Source organism: Tiliqua scincoides, chromosome 7 (genome assembly GCF_035046505.1).
Source record: "Tiliqua scincoides isolate rTilSci1 chromosome 7, rTilSci1.hap2, whole genome shotgun sequence".
In the NCBI taxonomy this organism is placed as follows: domain Eukaryota; kingdom Metazoa; phylum Chordata; class Lepidosauria; order Squamata; family Scincidae; genus Tiliqua; species Tiliqua scincoides.
The window spans coordinates 20,622,001-20,637,730 of NC_089827.1; the positions used below are offsets into that span (position 1 = coordinate 20,622,001).

General features: G+C 43.4%; 1 protein-coding gene across 2 annotated transcripts in view; it reads left to right on the forward strand.

The window, feature by feature from the left end:
• SLC16A7 (solute carrier family 16 member 7) overlaps positions 1-15,730 on the forward strand; it is a 132,996-nt gene that overhangs the window by 102,017 nt on the left and 15,249 nt on the right. For both annotated transcript variants that reach the window (XM_066633931.1, XM_066633930.1), the window contains exons 3-4: positions 8,201-8,344; positions 10,423-11,235. In XM_066633931.1, the coding sequence (XP_066490028.1) occupies positions 8,201-8,344; positions 10,423-11,235 (957 nt within the window). The remainder of the gene's footprint in view (positions 1-8,200; positions 8,345-10,422; positions 11,236-15,730) is intronic.

Here is a 15,730-nt window from a genome sequence, read left to right on the forward strand (position 1 = left end):
TCTATACCTCCCACAGCAGGAAGTTGCACATCCGGTGGGGGAACCCCACAGAGAACCATTTAGAGTCTGAACAATGTGGGCTTTATGAATAAGCGCAATACTAGCTAGTACAACCTAAGAACATAAGAACAGTCCCGCTGAATCAGGCCATAGGCCCATCTAGTCCAGCTTCCTGTATCTCACAGCGGCCCACCAAATGCCCCAGGGAGCACACCAGCTAGCAAGAGACCTGCATCCTGGTGCCCTCCCCTGCATCTGGCATTCTGACATAACCCATTTCTAAAATCAGGAGGTTGCACATTCCCACCATGGCTTGTAACTTGTGATGGATTTTTCCTCCAGAAATTTGTCCAATCCCCTTTTAAAGGTGTCTAGGCCCGATGCCATCACCATATCCTGTGACAAGGAGTTCCACAGACCAACTACATGCTGAGTAAAAAATATTTTCTTTGTCCTAACTCTCCCAACACTCAATTTTAGGGAACCTCCCCCATTTGCGGTGAGCTGACTCTACTCGTTTGCAGTGTCCTAAGGAGAACTTGCTTGGAAACACTGCATGGAACTGTACTTACATCTAAACTGAGCTCCTGTTTAAATATTGCTAGAAAACTCCTACAGCCATCTCAGGAAGAAACTGCACGGGTAGCAGTGTTTGTTTATAACAGTCAAAGGCACTCTGTGTTTTAATATCAATGTGCAAACAGTCAGACTCACAATGAGTAGAGGTGATCGGTGCCTGGCTGAACAGCCTGCCAAACTGGCGAGGGCCCAGAATACACAGCAGGACTAGATAACCTTAATCAAAGTGTTGAGGGCTGAAGATATGGGGTTGGGAAAAGATAAACCAGGTGCTTGAATGAAAATGTGTATGCATAAGCAGGCCTGAGAAATAGAAGTCCTGACAAGACCACCCTCCTTTGAACTCCTCCATGTGTTCCAGCCCATTTTCGAGTACTCCGTAAAAGTCAATCAATATTGGGGCCAAGAAGACCAATTCTGTACTTGGACAGAGGAGCTGACCTGCCAATGGCTGCATCTGCGTGTCTCGAGATCAGCACCTCCTACAACATCCTGCTGTTTGATTAGGTTGATAGCACAAGTGGCATGGGAGATGGAATTTAGGGCACAAGCCTAACCAGGTCTACTCAGAAGTAAGTCCTATTATATTCAGTGGGGCTTACTCTCAGGAAAGTGTGTTTAGGATTGCAGCCTTAGTTGTATATGCAGCCTAGGGAGGGAAGTTGTGCATTAGTGATGGTGACCTTTACTGATAGCAAGTATAATCATAGCAAGGCTGAGGGGGATAGCTGTTTTGGCGTGTGAGAATTTTGAAGGCAAGTAGTAGCATGTGGGAAGGATGCTTCGATGGCTGGGAGTGGGAAGGTGCAGGTGACAGGACGTGGGCAAGCAAGACGTGAAAGACTAGCGCATCAAATTGGATGGCAATGCAGATGTTTAGAAGCTTATATTAGCAATCTTGCTATTTGCTTCTCTCCTCATCCCACTCATTTTTGGTGGAAAAATTACAGACATGGCTCCTGGACGTTTGCAAGGAGGGGAGTTTGGTGCTCCAGTCATCTGAGCCCGTTGCCCCTTCCCTGTGGGATCTCCTGCCAGGCTGCTCTTGACATACATTGCCTATTTATGTTGTGTTGTTATGGTTGCATATCATTTTGAGTGTCAGTAATTTTGTTATCCCTTCGCTGTGTTACTCATGTGGGAGATACCTGGATCCCGAAAACATATTTGATCACAGCAGGAGAGATTCACGGGACTGATGTCAGAGTGTATGCATCCTGGTGCCTTGAATTCTCTTTCCCTTATAAATTAATGGAGTGTACCTAATATATTTGGACTGATAAATGTTATTCTACCTGAGAGCACAGCAGGATATGGATTTTATGCCAAATAAATATTTTATTCTTCACTGGGTTCTTCAAAACCGATCTGCCACTACCATAATCTCTGTGAAGTGCTGGTGGGTGAGAGTGTCGGAGTGCGAAGCATCCTTTGAGTTTTACCCTGCACATGCCCAATCTTGTCTGATCTCAGAAGCTAAGCAGGGTCAGGCCTGGTTAGTACTTGGATGGGAGACCGCTTAGGAATACTGGGTGCTGTAGGCTTATAACATAGTCTTTCAAGACTGAAGGTTGCCAACCATTTTCCCCTATCCTCGTAGTTGCATTGTTTAAGGAATCTGTACCAGCATTTAGAATGCTACTAAAACTGCATGTGCGTGTTTTACCTAATGGGTCCTCAGCGTTCTGTTGAACAACAAGCTTTCTGTTTCAGAGAGCAAAATAATGTGAGTTTCTTTCAAATAACGAAAGCTTATTTCAAGATTTTCTAAACAAGTTTATTCTCAAAAGGTCCTTCTTTTATCCTTACGTTTTATTAATCTAACGGAGTCTTCTTTACTGTTGATGAAAAGCCTAAAACATCATAATTGATTTCCTTAATATAGAAAACACATTATACAAACGTGAACACTTAAAGAGAAACCTGCAGGGCCAGAATACTTTCTTAAGGGACATGTGCTCTATGAAGGAGACTACTAAGATAATACTCTCATGAGAATTTTTCTGTTTATCCAATATGAGATTCCACAGCATGTAGAAAGTCAAAACAGAGCAATGTTTTGGTTTACTTCAGCAATGGCCAACCTCTGTATTCTCAGAAGTCACTCCTGACAGTAATATGGGGGCCAGAACTATTTTATCACACAAAATGACCCCATGATACTGATCATGTCCCATAAGTGCTCTCAGAGTTATGGAGCACATGTACAGTGCTTACGGATAGGCAAGCATTAGGGCCAAAATATACATTGCAATAAATGTGCACCCCTGCATTTATGGGGACCTTTTTGTATATAGTGTGCTCGGTGCAGTGCAAAGTGGGCTGAAACCATGATGGGGTGGGAGTTAGGAGTTTGACACTACAAGAGTTTCATTAGTGATACCCCCCCCCCCCAACATGCTATTTTAGTTGAAAAACACTTCAGAGCTTTCTGTGGAAGGCATTTTTCATGTGGGGAATGATCAGGATTGGAACAGTGACAATGGCAATGTGCTGAAGTCCCTTCATCACAATTTTCCCTGGTCTCTTGGTCCCCACGCATGCCATTTCACAAAACTCCTACCAAAACACGGGACCACATTACACATTCCATGCAACATCTAGTTTTATCCTCATGTACGAATTCCAAAAAAGCGTATTGCAATGCTAAAATGTGGGATACGTCTATTTATTTGTTTTTTTTCCCCTTAAGAATGTAAATATGGCCAAACATTTTCGCACGTCTTGAATACATTTAGTAAGACTGAGGCTGGGTCTATCTTATGAATTACCAGCCAGTCATTCCTAGTTTAATGGCCCAATATTTTAGGGCTGGTTGCAGTGTTCTAACATTAGTTATGACGTAACAATGCCCTATAGCAGGGCCCTTCAGACCCTGTCCTGCAGTCCAGATCTGGCACCCTGCCTTTTCCCTCCCCCGCATGAATGGCGCTTACCATTCTGCAGGAGAGCAGTCCTTCCCCACCGCCAATCTCCCCCAAACCGAGTTCCGGTCCATTGCTTCTGGGTTCTGTAACCCCAGCAGCCACTGCACCCAAATTTCTGGGCAGGCGCAGTGAGCTGGAGCTCGGTTTTGGGAAGGATGACTCCCCAGCAGAACAGTAAGTGCCAGTCATGCTGGGGATGCCTTTCCTGTTGCGCTGTGGTTTCCAGTTTGGAGACTGCTGCCCTACGCATCGCTAAGAGTGGCCCCCAGTCTGCTTCTGCACTTGACTTTGCAAAGTGAAGGTAAGCTGGTAGGGTGAGTGAAACAGGGCAGAATGGGGTCTGTAGGGGCAGGCAAAGGAGTGCCCTGACTTTGAGCTCACTCAAATGTATTTTTTAATTGTTCCACTTCCCCACCTGTTCAGAATCGGTCACTTTTATGGGAGAAAGCACTAGGACCTATTCTATCATTCAAGATTTGAACATGGAAGCTCATCATTTTGGGTTATATAGTATTATGCTTGCTGGATAAAAATTAATTGTAACCAACATCTTGAACCCTTGCAGTTTCATCCCTCCCTCCCTCCCTCCCTCCCTCTCTTCCATCTCCATTATATAAGATAGATCTCTGAGAAGTCAGATCTTAAAAGTGAAATGAGATGTAGGCTTTCTGCTAATCCTCAGCTATGAAAATCTGTTTTACAGAAGCTCAAGGACATTATATCTATACCTCCCCTGGGTATTCAGATTGATAGAGAATAATATGTGATGTGAAAAAGGCCAGTAAATGCTGTGTATGTGGAGACTTAGAACCGTATAAAGTGCCAGTGACCAGTGGTATAGCTAAAGGGGGTGCAAAGCACTAAGTTTGGCAGGGAGCCTCACAGCAGCATGCAAGCGGCCCCTCCCTCTCCCCTTTGCCTCCGTTTTGTTCCTAGTGCCCAGAATGACTCCAAAAGGAATCAGCTACAATGTATATGCATTCATAAACTTGCTGTTTGTGCAGGAACTTGTAGCATCATGTTAAGGTGTGAAAGCCATGTATAGGTGCATATTCTGCAGCAAAACATATAGTTGGGCACGCTCCCTTTTCCCAAGTGATGAAACATTCTAGGAGTAGTGCTGCTTGGGCTTTGGTTCCCTTTGGAGAGCACACTGGAGACTTTAGCTGTCCCTGTAGTACTTGCTTTTTTTTTACAGATAAGAAAGTAGAGCAAACAGGTACCTTCTATCAGATCTTCATAGAGAAGATACTTAGCACTCAACATGCCTGATCTCTTTCTCTCTCCAAACCTGTCTCTGTCACAACACACACACAACTCTGACACCATCCCTCTCCCTTTAGTAGACTGTGTGTGGAGTGCATTCTCTTGTGTGATTTATATGTGCGTGTGTGTTTTTGTATGATGGTTTGCATGATTGACGGATCTGTGTAATGTACTTTGTCAGTCAGTCAACAGTCAACAAAACCTTTATTAGGCATAAAAATGTACTTTGTCTCCATGAATCTCACCTTGTAGTACATATGAACGGAAAATTGCCAAAGGCATTTTTTTTCCCTTCAAAAAAAACATTGGTTGCTCCATTGGTTGGAGAAAGCATTGGATGTCTCAGCAGTTACTGTCTGCATTTGACTCTGGAAAGCTGCTGTAAAATTTTTGTCATGTACATCAGAAATGGAATATTGAGGGAAAAATTGATTCCTATTAACACAGCAACATTTGCCCCCTCCCCACCTCCCTCCAACCCTCTGCGGTAGCTTCCTGGTGCCAGCGATCTTCACCGGTCCACTGCCACACAGATCCAGCTTCTTGCAGCAGAGGCCAGGCCGCACCAAATGGCTCGTCGCAATTTGTGACAGCTCTAGAGGACCTTACACTACCAGAATGCTCGTTCTGGTGCTGTATGGCTCTAATAGGATTGGTCTATAAGCTAGAAGCCATTGCACATACTTACAGCTTACATTTAAGTTTAGAGATAGGCTGTGGCTCGGTGGAAGAATACCTGGCTGGAATACAGATTTGTCATTCCCTGGCACCTCAGAAACTCTCTCTGAAACCCTGGAGAGCTGCTGCCAGTCGGGGGGGGGGGTCAAATGCTGAGCTAGATGGATCAGTGATCTCAGTGATGGAGAAAGGCAGCTTCCTCTAAACCAGTTGTGTGCTACTGTGCAAACACGCAGGGACACCACATCACCCTCAGGCACCATGGCAAACTCACAGGGGCACCACAGGATGTCCCCAGTGGCCTCTTCTTCTCAGTTCTCCCAGGCATCAGCATCTTGTATCATGCAAGATCATGTGAGAATCTCACACAATCCAAGATGGAGGCACCTATCTTCCTTCCTTCCTTCCTTCCTTCCTTCCTTCCTTCCTTCCTTCCCTCTGTCTCAGGTGCCACCACCTTGGATTGCATGAGATCTAACATGCGCGAGAGAGCCTGGAAGGTTCTAAACCTATGACTTCTCATATTAAAGATACAAAGTTTGTTCCTTTATGGTCTTTAATTTTTTTTTTAATAGAAAACTTATATCTTGGACAACATACAGATGGATTTTCAGTAGAACCAAATGCGGTGCTTGACATTTCAGTTTATTGCATGAGTTTTTTTTCTTTTTCTTTTTTAGTGCTGGCTATAAATGTTAGAGTTCCTTGGATTCCTGTTATTTCTCTATTTTTTTTTTAAGGATGATAGTTTAGTACTTACAAAGCTGAGTCTGAAAACACTGAAGTTGCATCATCAGGTGGGGAAAGTATCCTTAGTGTGCCTGACACAAATATCTAATAACACACTCATATCAACACTTCCATCTTGATATTTAACAAGCATTCTGGCTGTACATTCTCCAGTCCTATACAGTACATTGTTCAACTGACAATTGTTTCATAGACAAAAACATGCCGTCTACAGAAAGAAGACCGGCTATTAAACTTCCATAAGTTGGGGGGGGGGGCGGAATCCCTTGATTTATGGGCACACATTTTTTACAGTTTGTGACTCTATATGAATGCATATGATACTTCTATCTTGGAACACCTGGGGGATGGGCAGGATGGGGGGAGGCTGGAACGGGGGCAAAGCTGGGCAAGAGGGAACTGGGAGGCTGTTGGATCCAGGGAGTCTGGGTGAATTTAGCAGTGATGGCATGCACTGGATCCTATGCCCTCTTTCTGCAGCCTCCCCACCCATTTCTCTTTTCGAACCTGCCCTAGCAAAATCACCTGGGCAGGCCCAAGGAGACCCATTTCAAAGCGGGAGGCGTATGTAGGGGTAAGGGGATTTAAATCCACTTTCCCTACGGAAATGTCCTGCTCCCCCTTGCTGGATACAGCATGCTCATTTTTGGCAAAGCTGCACCAGCGGGGAGGGGGGAAGGGTAGGATTAGAACATATTTTTTACTTACCTCTCCACAAACTACCTAGTTGCCAGTGGTTCTCCTTGGACCTATGCCAACTATTTAGCTGGTGTAAGTCTGAGGATCATCAGAGGGCATGTCGGGCCACAAAAAGAGATATAGGATCTTGATGTGCCACTGCAGTCCACTCTCTTTCTGCCCACCTATTCCCTACACTGATTCTTTGCCAACATTGTTTTTTTAATAACAATTTTTTACGGTTCATTTCTTGGAAGATGTATCCAATTGGTACTGGTTTTCTCAAAGAATGGATTTGATGATGCAGGATAACATCTTGTCATATGAGCAAGTAGCAGGAAAGATGGAGGGAATCCATCCCCCTCTTTTTCAATACCTTGAAATTAGAAATATTGCAAAAGCATCCATTCAAAAACATGGTTGATTATGTGAGTTGACAGAAGCCAGACACCTGTTGAAGTCTGTAACCTCAGAGGGATGGATAAGCAAATGGCAGTCTTTATTACAAAATATTGATTTGACATCTCTGAGTTTTGTAAAAGAACAGGAAGAAATATCTCAGAAATATGCATACAGAATGGCCATGGTTATCCCTAAGAATCTACTGAATGAACCTTGCAAGAGCGTTAGTAGAAGTTCCTGCTCTGGTGGTGTTATTTTGAAAATTTTCCATTCTTGATAGTAATATTTTGAAATTTTAAGAAGAGACTATAAGAAAAATTAAAGATATTTTTAGGCCATGCTTTGCTCTGTACTCTCAAAGAACTGTTGCTGAGTTATTTGAAGGAGGTACTACTGAGAGACCACTTAGAAGTGATTCTAACAGTCAATACTAACTAAACCCTCCCAGGCCATGTGGTTATACCATGTGCTGCATCTTGCTGGGGGGGGGGGCAGACACAGAGATCTCCTCTGTGCCCCAGTGGGTGTCTTCAGATCTGTGCCAGTCACTTCTTTGGCAGAAATGAGAGAGTAAGGGGAGAAGAGGGAATGGGGATAAGATCTTGGTGTACACTGGTGCCACCAGATTCTACCTCCTCCCTCTCTCCTTCTGCATCTTGCTCTCCCTCTCCCCACACACACCCTCCCTATTTCTCCCACCCTCTTATCTGCTCACCCGCCAGTAGCCACCGCAGTAAGAGGCCCCCGGCACCACTACCAATTGTGGCAGCAGTTACAAAATGGCCCCATATTGCCATTTACAGCAACAGAACTGTGATCCACTCCCATAAGTAACTGAAAGTTACTTATCAGTTCCTTAAAAGAGCTCCAAATGGCTTTATATACCTGGAAAGTAACCCTGCCTCTTTTTCTGTCTTCAGGCCCTATAAGCAGTGTCTTGGTGAACAAATATGGTAGCAGGCCAGTCATGATGGCTGGAGGGGTGCTGGCTTCATTTGGAATGGTTGCTTCTTCCTTCTGCAATAGTGTCCTGGAGCTTTACATATGCGTAGGAGTTATTGGAGGTAAGAGACCAATTAAGACTTCTAACAAAGTCCTTCAGTTTTAGTTCCCTTCTGCTATTCTCCTTTACAAGTTACATCTTTGGGTATTTAAATACTTACAAGATAGCTTGCATCTGATTATTTTAGGATAATTCAACTTGTGGCAAATGGTCTTTGCATAATCCTTACTGTACTGCAGTGTAATTATAGCAGAAGAATTGGTTAGCTCATGGAAGCATTTATTATAGTCATTTGTGCTCCATTTTTGTGTAGGGCTTCTTTAGCCACTAATCAAAACACCCTGCAGATGTACTTACAGCAAATATATGCCCAGGGAATGTAACTTCTGATTGCATTCCAAAGCCCCAGTTGCCCCTTGCTGTATTATGAGTTTATTCATAAAGTTACTTGTTTTCATGAGGGATTCTAGACCATAGGAGCCAGCACTAAATACCACAATTCCAAACTGTATGAATGGGACTTAGTTATTATTCAATGAGCTCTCAAGGGTGGAACTTGAGGATCATGTTCTCAGTTCATAACTTCAGAAAAAATTCCATTGTTAATAGCCTTCCCTTTCCATTTAATTCTTTTAAAGTTAAAAATGTTGGTGGCCTCAAAGCCATGTTGATACAGCCTTCAGAGAGTTATCTGTTCAACAGCCAGCTTGGGGAATCTGTAATCAGTTCACACATTCATGGGCAAGCTTTCAAACAGCCAATACTCAAGTGGTGAGAAATCAGACACTATATTTGCATGGGTGGGCCACACCTTCGTATCAATTGCCATTTCAAACAAGGGGATTAATGAATGAGGGCAGAGCAGGGATGCCACTTTAACCATCATGCAAGATTTTATACTACCCAGGGCTTCTATGTCTGAAAAACAAAAATAAAGAGCTTTTTTAAAAAAAGAAAAAAAAGATTTCTGTTATGCAGTTTACACAAGTGCTTCTAACTTTCCAAATGCTGATGTGCTTAGAAATTTGGAAAACCGCCACAGACCTTGGTGTCAAAAATCATAGATAGGCTCAGATTGCCATTTTTGCTTTTGGACCAGTTGTGTGAAAGCTCAGATGTCCCAGAGGCTTAAGCTGAGATTGCATCTCGCACTATCCAAACCATCCTTTCAGCATTGAATCACTCTGCTGCTTAGTCTGGGATAGCTGCCTGGAAGAGTTGGCTGCATCAGCTCTAACCAGGGTGAGCTGACTGTGTGAAGTTCAATCCAGTGCGCTGAAGCCAACTAGGATGCCAATTTTTGCATATTGATTCCAGTCTGTCCTGGTGATATTCTGAGTAGCCATGGCAATCGGTTCCCAAAAACAGGTTAATTTAGGAAATGGCAAATGAAGATGTTGGTGCCTGATCTGTGACAAATCAAAATCAACAATAGGTTGTGGCTTCACCACCTCACCCACCGAGCTGTATGATTCTGCCTTTACTTGCACTTGCTTTGAGCTTATTGTATTCTGCTTACATGGCTCCTAGTTTCTGTACAAAGCAAGGAGTCTGAAATATCCAAGTCGGTCTCTCTTCCAAGAGAACTTGAGTGCTAGTTGTGAGGGCAGCATTTTCTGCGCAATGGCCCATGTGTATTAAGCATTTTAAGCCTTATTTTATGTGTACCTATTCAAACCTAAGTAAAGGATAAAGCTAAAGGCAGAGGATTTACACTTCCGAAATCTGCCTTTTTTTATAGAGAAGGTGACATTTAATAACTTCTGTAAAATGAACCAAGAGCAAATTGGATTATAGCTTAGCAAAATACAGAGGCAATGTGCTCAAGGTCTTGATATCATTGTTCCTCTGTCACTCTGTTGTCTGTAACGCGGATCAAACGTCATTAGAGCTTTTGCTTTACTGCACTGCAGTAGAGGGAAATGACAGAAATTGAGTGTGGCATATCAGTGACATTAAAACAATGAACATTCCTGTTGATTTGCCAATGCCAGTCGCTTTTTATGTTTCTCTGGCTTTACAGCATGGCTTTTTGCTGTTCTTAGGGGTGACGAGGAAGGATAATTTTGCTTGATTATACAGGAGAGTTCCTCATTGTATGAAATGCAGTAATGCCAAGTTCTCTTTGCCATCCTTTAGGTTTGGGCTTAGCGTTCAACTTGCAGCCTGCCTTGACGATGATTGGCAAGTATTTTTACAAAAAGCGTCCCATTGCCAATGGACTGGCCATGGCTGGAAGTCCCGTGTTTCTCAGTACTTTGGCGCCTCTTAATCAGTTTCTCTTTAATGTTTTTGGCTGGAAGGGAAGCTTCCTCATTTTGGGAGGGCTGCTCTTGAACTGCTGCGTGGCCGGGGCACTCATGAGACCAGTTGGACCAAGACCAGCACCTGCTGTCAAAAAAGATGCAGAGAAGGGAAAGGGAGATTCGGCCTTGCACAAGAATGACAAGAAATCCGCTTGGCAAACCATCAATAAATACTTAGATTTAACCCTCTTCAAACACAGAGGGTTTCTCATTTATTTGTCTGGAAATGTTATCATGTTCCTTGGCTTCTTTGCCCCAATTGTGTTCTTAGCTCCGTACGCCAAGCACAAGGGGATTGATGAATATTCGGCTGCTTTTTTACTCTCTATCCTGGCTTTTGTAGATATGTTTGCTAGGCCGTCCATGGGCCTCATTGCAAACTCCAAATACATCCGGCCCAAAATCCAATATTTCTTTAGCTTTGCTGTCTTGTACAATGGGGTCTGCCACGTCATGTGCCCACTGGCCGAAGACTATAAAGGTCTGGTTGCATACGCCGTACTTTTTGGACTTGCGTTTGGAATGGTTAGCAGTGTTCTGTTTGAGACGTTGATGGATCTCGTTGGGGCCGCAAGATTTTCCAGCGCAGTGGGACTTGTGACCATCGTGGAGTGCTGTCCTGTTCTTTTAGGCCCTCCAATGGGAGGTGAGTATGATGATGTTGTTGTTGATTATAACAATGATGGTACAATTGTCATGTGATTTGTTTCAAATGATTAATGCTAGAGACTTGCCACTAACAATTTGGCTGGGGAGTTCTGCCAATGCCTGTCGACGTTTGTCACATTCACATCATTTTGATCCATGCTTCTTCTCCCTGATAACCTAGGCTGCAGGCCCACCTCCACCCCCAACATCAAAGATCTCCCACCAGCATCAAAGATTTCCAATACCAGATACTGGTTGGCAACCTTCAGTCTCGAAAGACTATGGTATAAGCCTACAGCACCCGGTATTCCCAAGCGGTCTCCCATCCAAGTACTAATCAGACCTGACTCTGCTTAGCTTCTGAGATCAGACAAGATCAGTACCTCACCTTGACCCATGTGTCAGAAGGTTGTCTTTGTTTTTAATCCCAGCTTTCTTCTTGGTTTCAAACATGTTGGCTGCCTTCAACCTTCTGCCTCTTTCACCTCTGAAGTTTTGTTCCTCACTAGTTCCATCTTTCACCCAACCTATCATTCCACTCAGTTTACTCATTCTCAGCTGCCTTTCTGCAAAGGGCCCCTCCTCTCATTAGACAATGAGTGAGACTTGTGCACAGGTCTGCAAATGTTTTGCTTTCTTCAACTCTCGAGTTTTTCAACCACTGTGACATCTTTCAACCACTGTGACACTAATGGTCTGCAGGGTGCCACAGGAGTTTGGGGGTGGGTCATGTATTAGAAGGGCAGTTGGGGGATGTGAGCCTCCAGCCGGCGGTGTGGTGTGCCTTGTCAATTGTCAAAAAACAGATGGTGTCCCTTGACAAGTTTAGCACCTTGTCAATCTGCCATGAGATGAAAAGGCTGAAAATTTTTGTTCTAGCTCTTCCATCCATCATCTACTAAGATCAGTGCTTCTCATACCACCTCCTACCCTGACCCACTTGGAATTGCCTTATTCCCACCCACCTTTGTAGAACTCAGTTTTCCTGCCTCCCTCCTGTTCCTAGGCCACTAGTGAGGTTATCCCAGGCAAACTAATTTTTCACTTTTATCACGGAAACTGCACTGTGAAGACAACATAGGCAACCTGAATGGCTAGCACAGTGGTTCCCAAACTTGGGTCAGGACCCACTGGTGTATTGCGACCCATTTTTGGTGGGTCCCAAAGCAGCCTATTCAGAAATCATATAGCTGCTAATTGCCCTGCAAAGAGCTCAGCTCCTTGCAAACTGAGCTCCTGCAGGTTGCAAGCATGTGAAAATATAGGGCATCTTTTGAAAATGTTTGAGCATCTTTTGGGGGGTTATTATTACTTGTAAATAAAAAAATGATGTCTTTCTAGATCTTTTTTTTTTAAAAGTCTCATAAACCTAGTTGGGTCCTGATAGAGTGTCATTCTAAAAAGTGAGTTCCGGTGCTAAAAAATTTGGGAACCACTGAGCTAGCATGTTCATGCACATTCTGTGATACTAAGCAGGTCAACAAATGGCTACATAATACTTGTGGACTACAAAATACTTGTGGACTAGGTAGATGACATATAACAAACACTTTTTAGCATTTTTATATAAATAGTAATGAAACAGTCTACCAAAGAGTTCAGTATAATATAAATAACTTTGTCAAATTGATCACAGAAGATACTACATTTCCATTGAACAGTTGTGGTTGAAATTTAGAATATTTACATACTTCTTTAAAAAAAAAACCTCAAAGCAGTTGACATAGCAACAACAACAACAACAAAAATAGTTCCCTGTCCCAGAAAGGCTCATAGTCTAAAGAAAAATGCAAAATGAGCAAATACCCATGGGAAGAGATATTTTGCTGAGATGAAGAGTTTCAGTAGATTCAAGGCATTTTACATAAGAGATGCTTAGGATATATAACATGAGGTTTGTTGCCCAGTTATAGCAGTATGCAACTAGGACACAAAAACAACCAAACGTGAATGTCCAGGAATGCCAATGACCAGGACACCATCATCCAGGATGCAAATTCCTTGGTACCCCAAAACACACATTAAATGTAACCTGTTAGTTGGCCTGGCCTGAACCAGTTGATCCTTCTTTGTACAGATCCCCAACCAAGAAAAGATTTAGTTGGAGTCTCGCCATCAAACTGTCACAATCAAACTTGTAACTGTCAAAGCAAATTTTGTTCATTTTATTCCTTTTGAGCTCTCCCTGTGGTCAAATGGCCTATTTGCCTCTTCAGGTCAAACTACAGATGACATGGCATATGTAACATGGGTCCATGCATTTTGACTCTATTTTTGCTTCAAAATACGGCACAGTGGGGGAGCAGCAGGTTTTAGTACTTTAAACCTATTGCATTTCGGATCCTGATTGTACCCTCTGCCCTCATAGACTATTTTTTATTATGGGGAAAGAAATTTCCATTAACTTTCTGTTGAAGCTTTTTTCTCATTAAAATAGCATTCAGGGGGTTGTTTGCAGAGTCAGGACCTGAATTGCATCAGAGTCAAAGAACTAACCCCTCAATCCCCCATCAAACTCTCCAACATTACTGTTCCAGCTCTTTCATGTCCCTCTGTTCATATTTTTTTTTTTTTGGGTGGGGGGGAATAAGAGCACATTGGGCCACATTCTGCCAAATGTGCTCTTATTCCCCCCACCCACCCCAAAAAAAATATATAAACAGAGGGACATGAAAGAGCTGGAACAGTAGGATCTGTATTCTCCATTCTCCCTGCTGAGCTGATCTTCAGGGTGTTACAGTCTTTCATAGCTCTGCTCTGTCCCTATCTTGGATTCATCATGGACCTTATAGATGTTACATTTTTGTGCCATATGAGAGATTGATGATAACTTTGCTTTGCTTAGAAACATTCTATCTAAGAATGAATCCAAGTTATTTGAGGGGATCTTCTCTTGCCTAGTCAGAATTGCTGGCAGAGTTCCCTTTGCTCTATATATTATACTTAAGTAATATTGTAATGGGTGCATTCCAGATTGATTTCTTTCTTAGGGCATAAGGAGATGACAGGAATGTAAATACTCCATCAGATTGGTTGATGTGTCTTGTACCTTGCGCGAAAGATATGTGAATAAACATTAGTGCCATTTGTCGCAATCTTAACGTTTAATCACATCTGTGCAAAATTAGGACTTTAATTTGAACCAGTTCATATTTAAATATTGAGAAGGAAATCACTGAACAAAACACTGCATAGTTAACATGGTTGAACTGAACACATTCTTGGAACTTCTGTGGAAAAATTACTTTTGTGCTAGAAACGGGCTTCTCAAAACTCTTAGTATGCCACCTAGTGGAGTGAATTTCCCTACTAATTTGATCAGCCCGTCAAGCATGATTAATAGTGCAATCCTATGCAAGTTTTCCCTGAAATAAATTCCACTGTATCCAGTGTGACTTAACTCCCTACTTACGTTTAAGGAAAATTCTTATGCCAAACTGTTCCCCCTCCCCCAATTTTAGCCATTTGGCTCTTACTCTCTCTCTCTCTCTCTCACACACACACACCCTTTAGCCATATGCTTCTAGGATCCCAATTCCCATTAATGACTTTATTCCTAAAATGTTTCATCGTCACTCAGTCAAAAGAACTCTCATGGAGGCTCACAATCCATTAGTTATGGCTTGAACCCTGATTTGCATAAATAGAATGACCTCGTATAAGGGGGCTTTCTCGCTCCCAACTGTAGCTCTTTGCAATCCCTAAAAAGCAACCTCCATGGTTCCAGGACCCTCCAGAATCCAGGAACATGCAATCAGGGGAGGCAGAATTGCGCATGTGCTCCAGCCAGTTTCTGAATGGGTGAACGATCACAGGGGAGACTGAGCTGCCGCCGCCGCCGCCGCTAGCTGTGGTCTCTCCAAGAGATTTTCTGAGATTGTTCGAGTCTCTCCAAGTCTTTCGAAGAGACTAGAGCAGTGATTTTCAACCTTTTTCATCTCATGGCACACTGACAAGGCACTAAAATGGTCAAGGCACACCAGCAGGTTTTTGACAATTGACAAGGCACACCATGCCGCCAGTGGGAGCTCACATCTCCCATTGGCCCAATTAATAAATGACCTTTCCCCACATTCCTGTGGCACACCTGTGGACCACTCCCAGCACACCAGTGTGCCACGGCACAGTGGTTGAAAATGGCTGAACTAGAAAATGGCTTGCAACAGCAGCAGCAGCTCAGCCTCAGCTGTGACTGCACAGGCGCTAGAGTTTTCAGGTAGCCCCCAGAATGCCTTGCAGTGTGATGTCACACAGGAGCACCCTGTGCTGTGCCACCATTGCCTTGGACCCCACTGCCACAATGACAAAAGATGAGGCATGAGGACCTGCAGTGGAAGAGGGGAATCGACAAAACGTTGGTGGTCTGCTCACATAGTTCTTCTTGTGCCCAATTTCCTGCCTAATTTTTCCAACTTCAGAAGTAAATGTTTGTGGGGTGGGTGTGGGGGGAGTCTCAGGGCTGCTGAAAAGAGAAGTGGAGCTGGAAAGCCCCC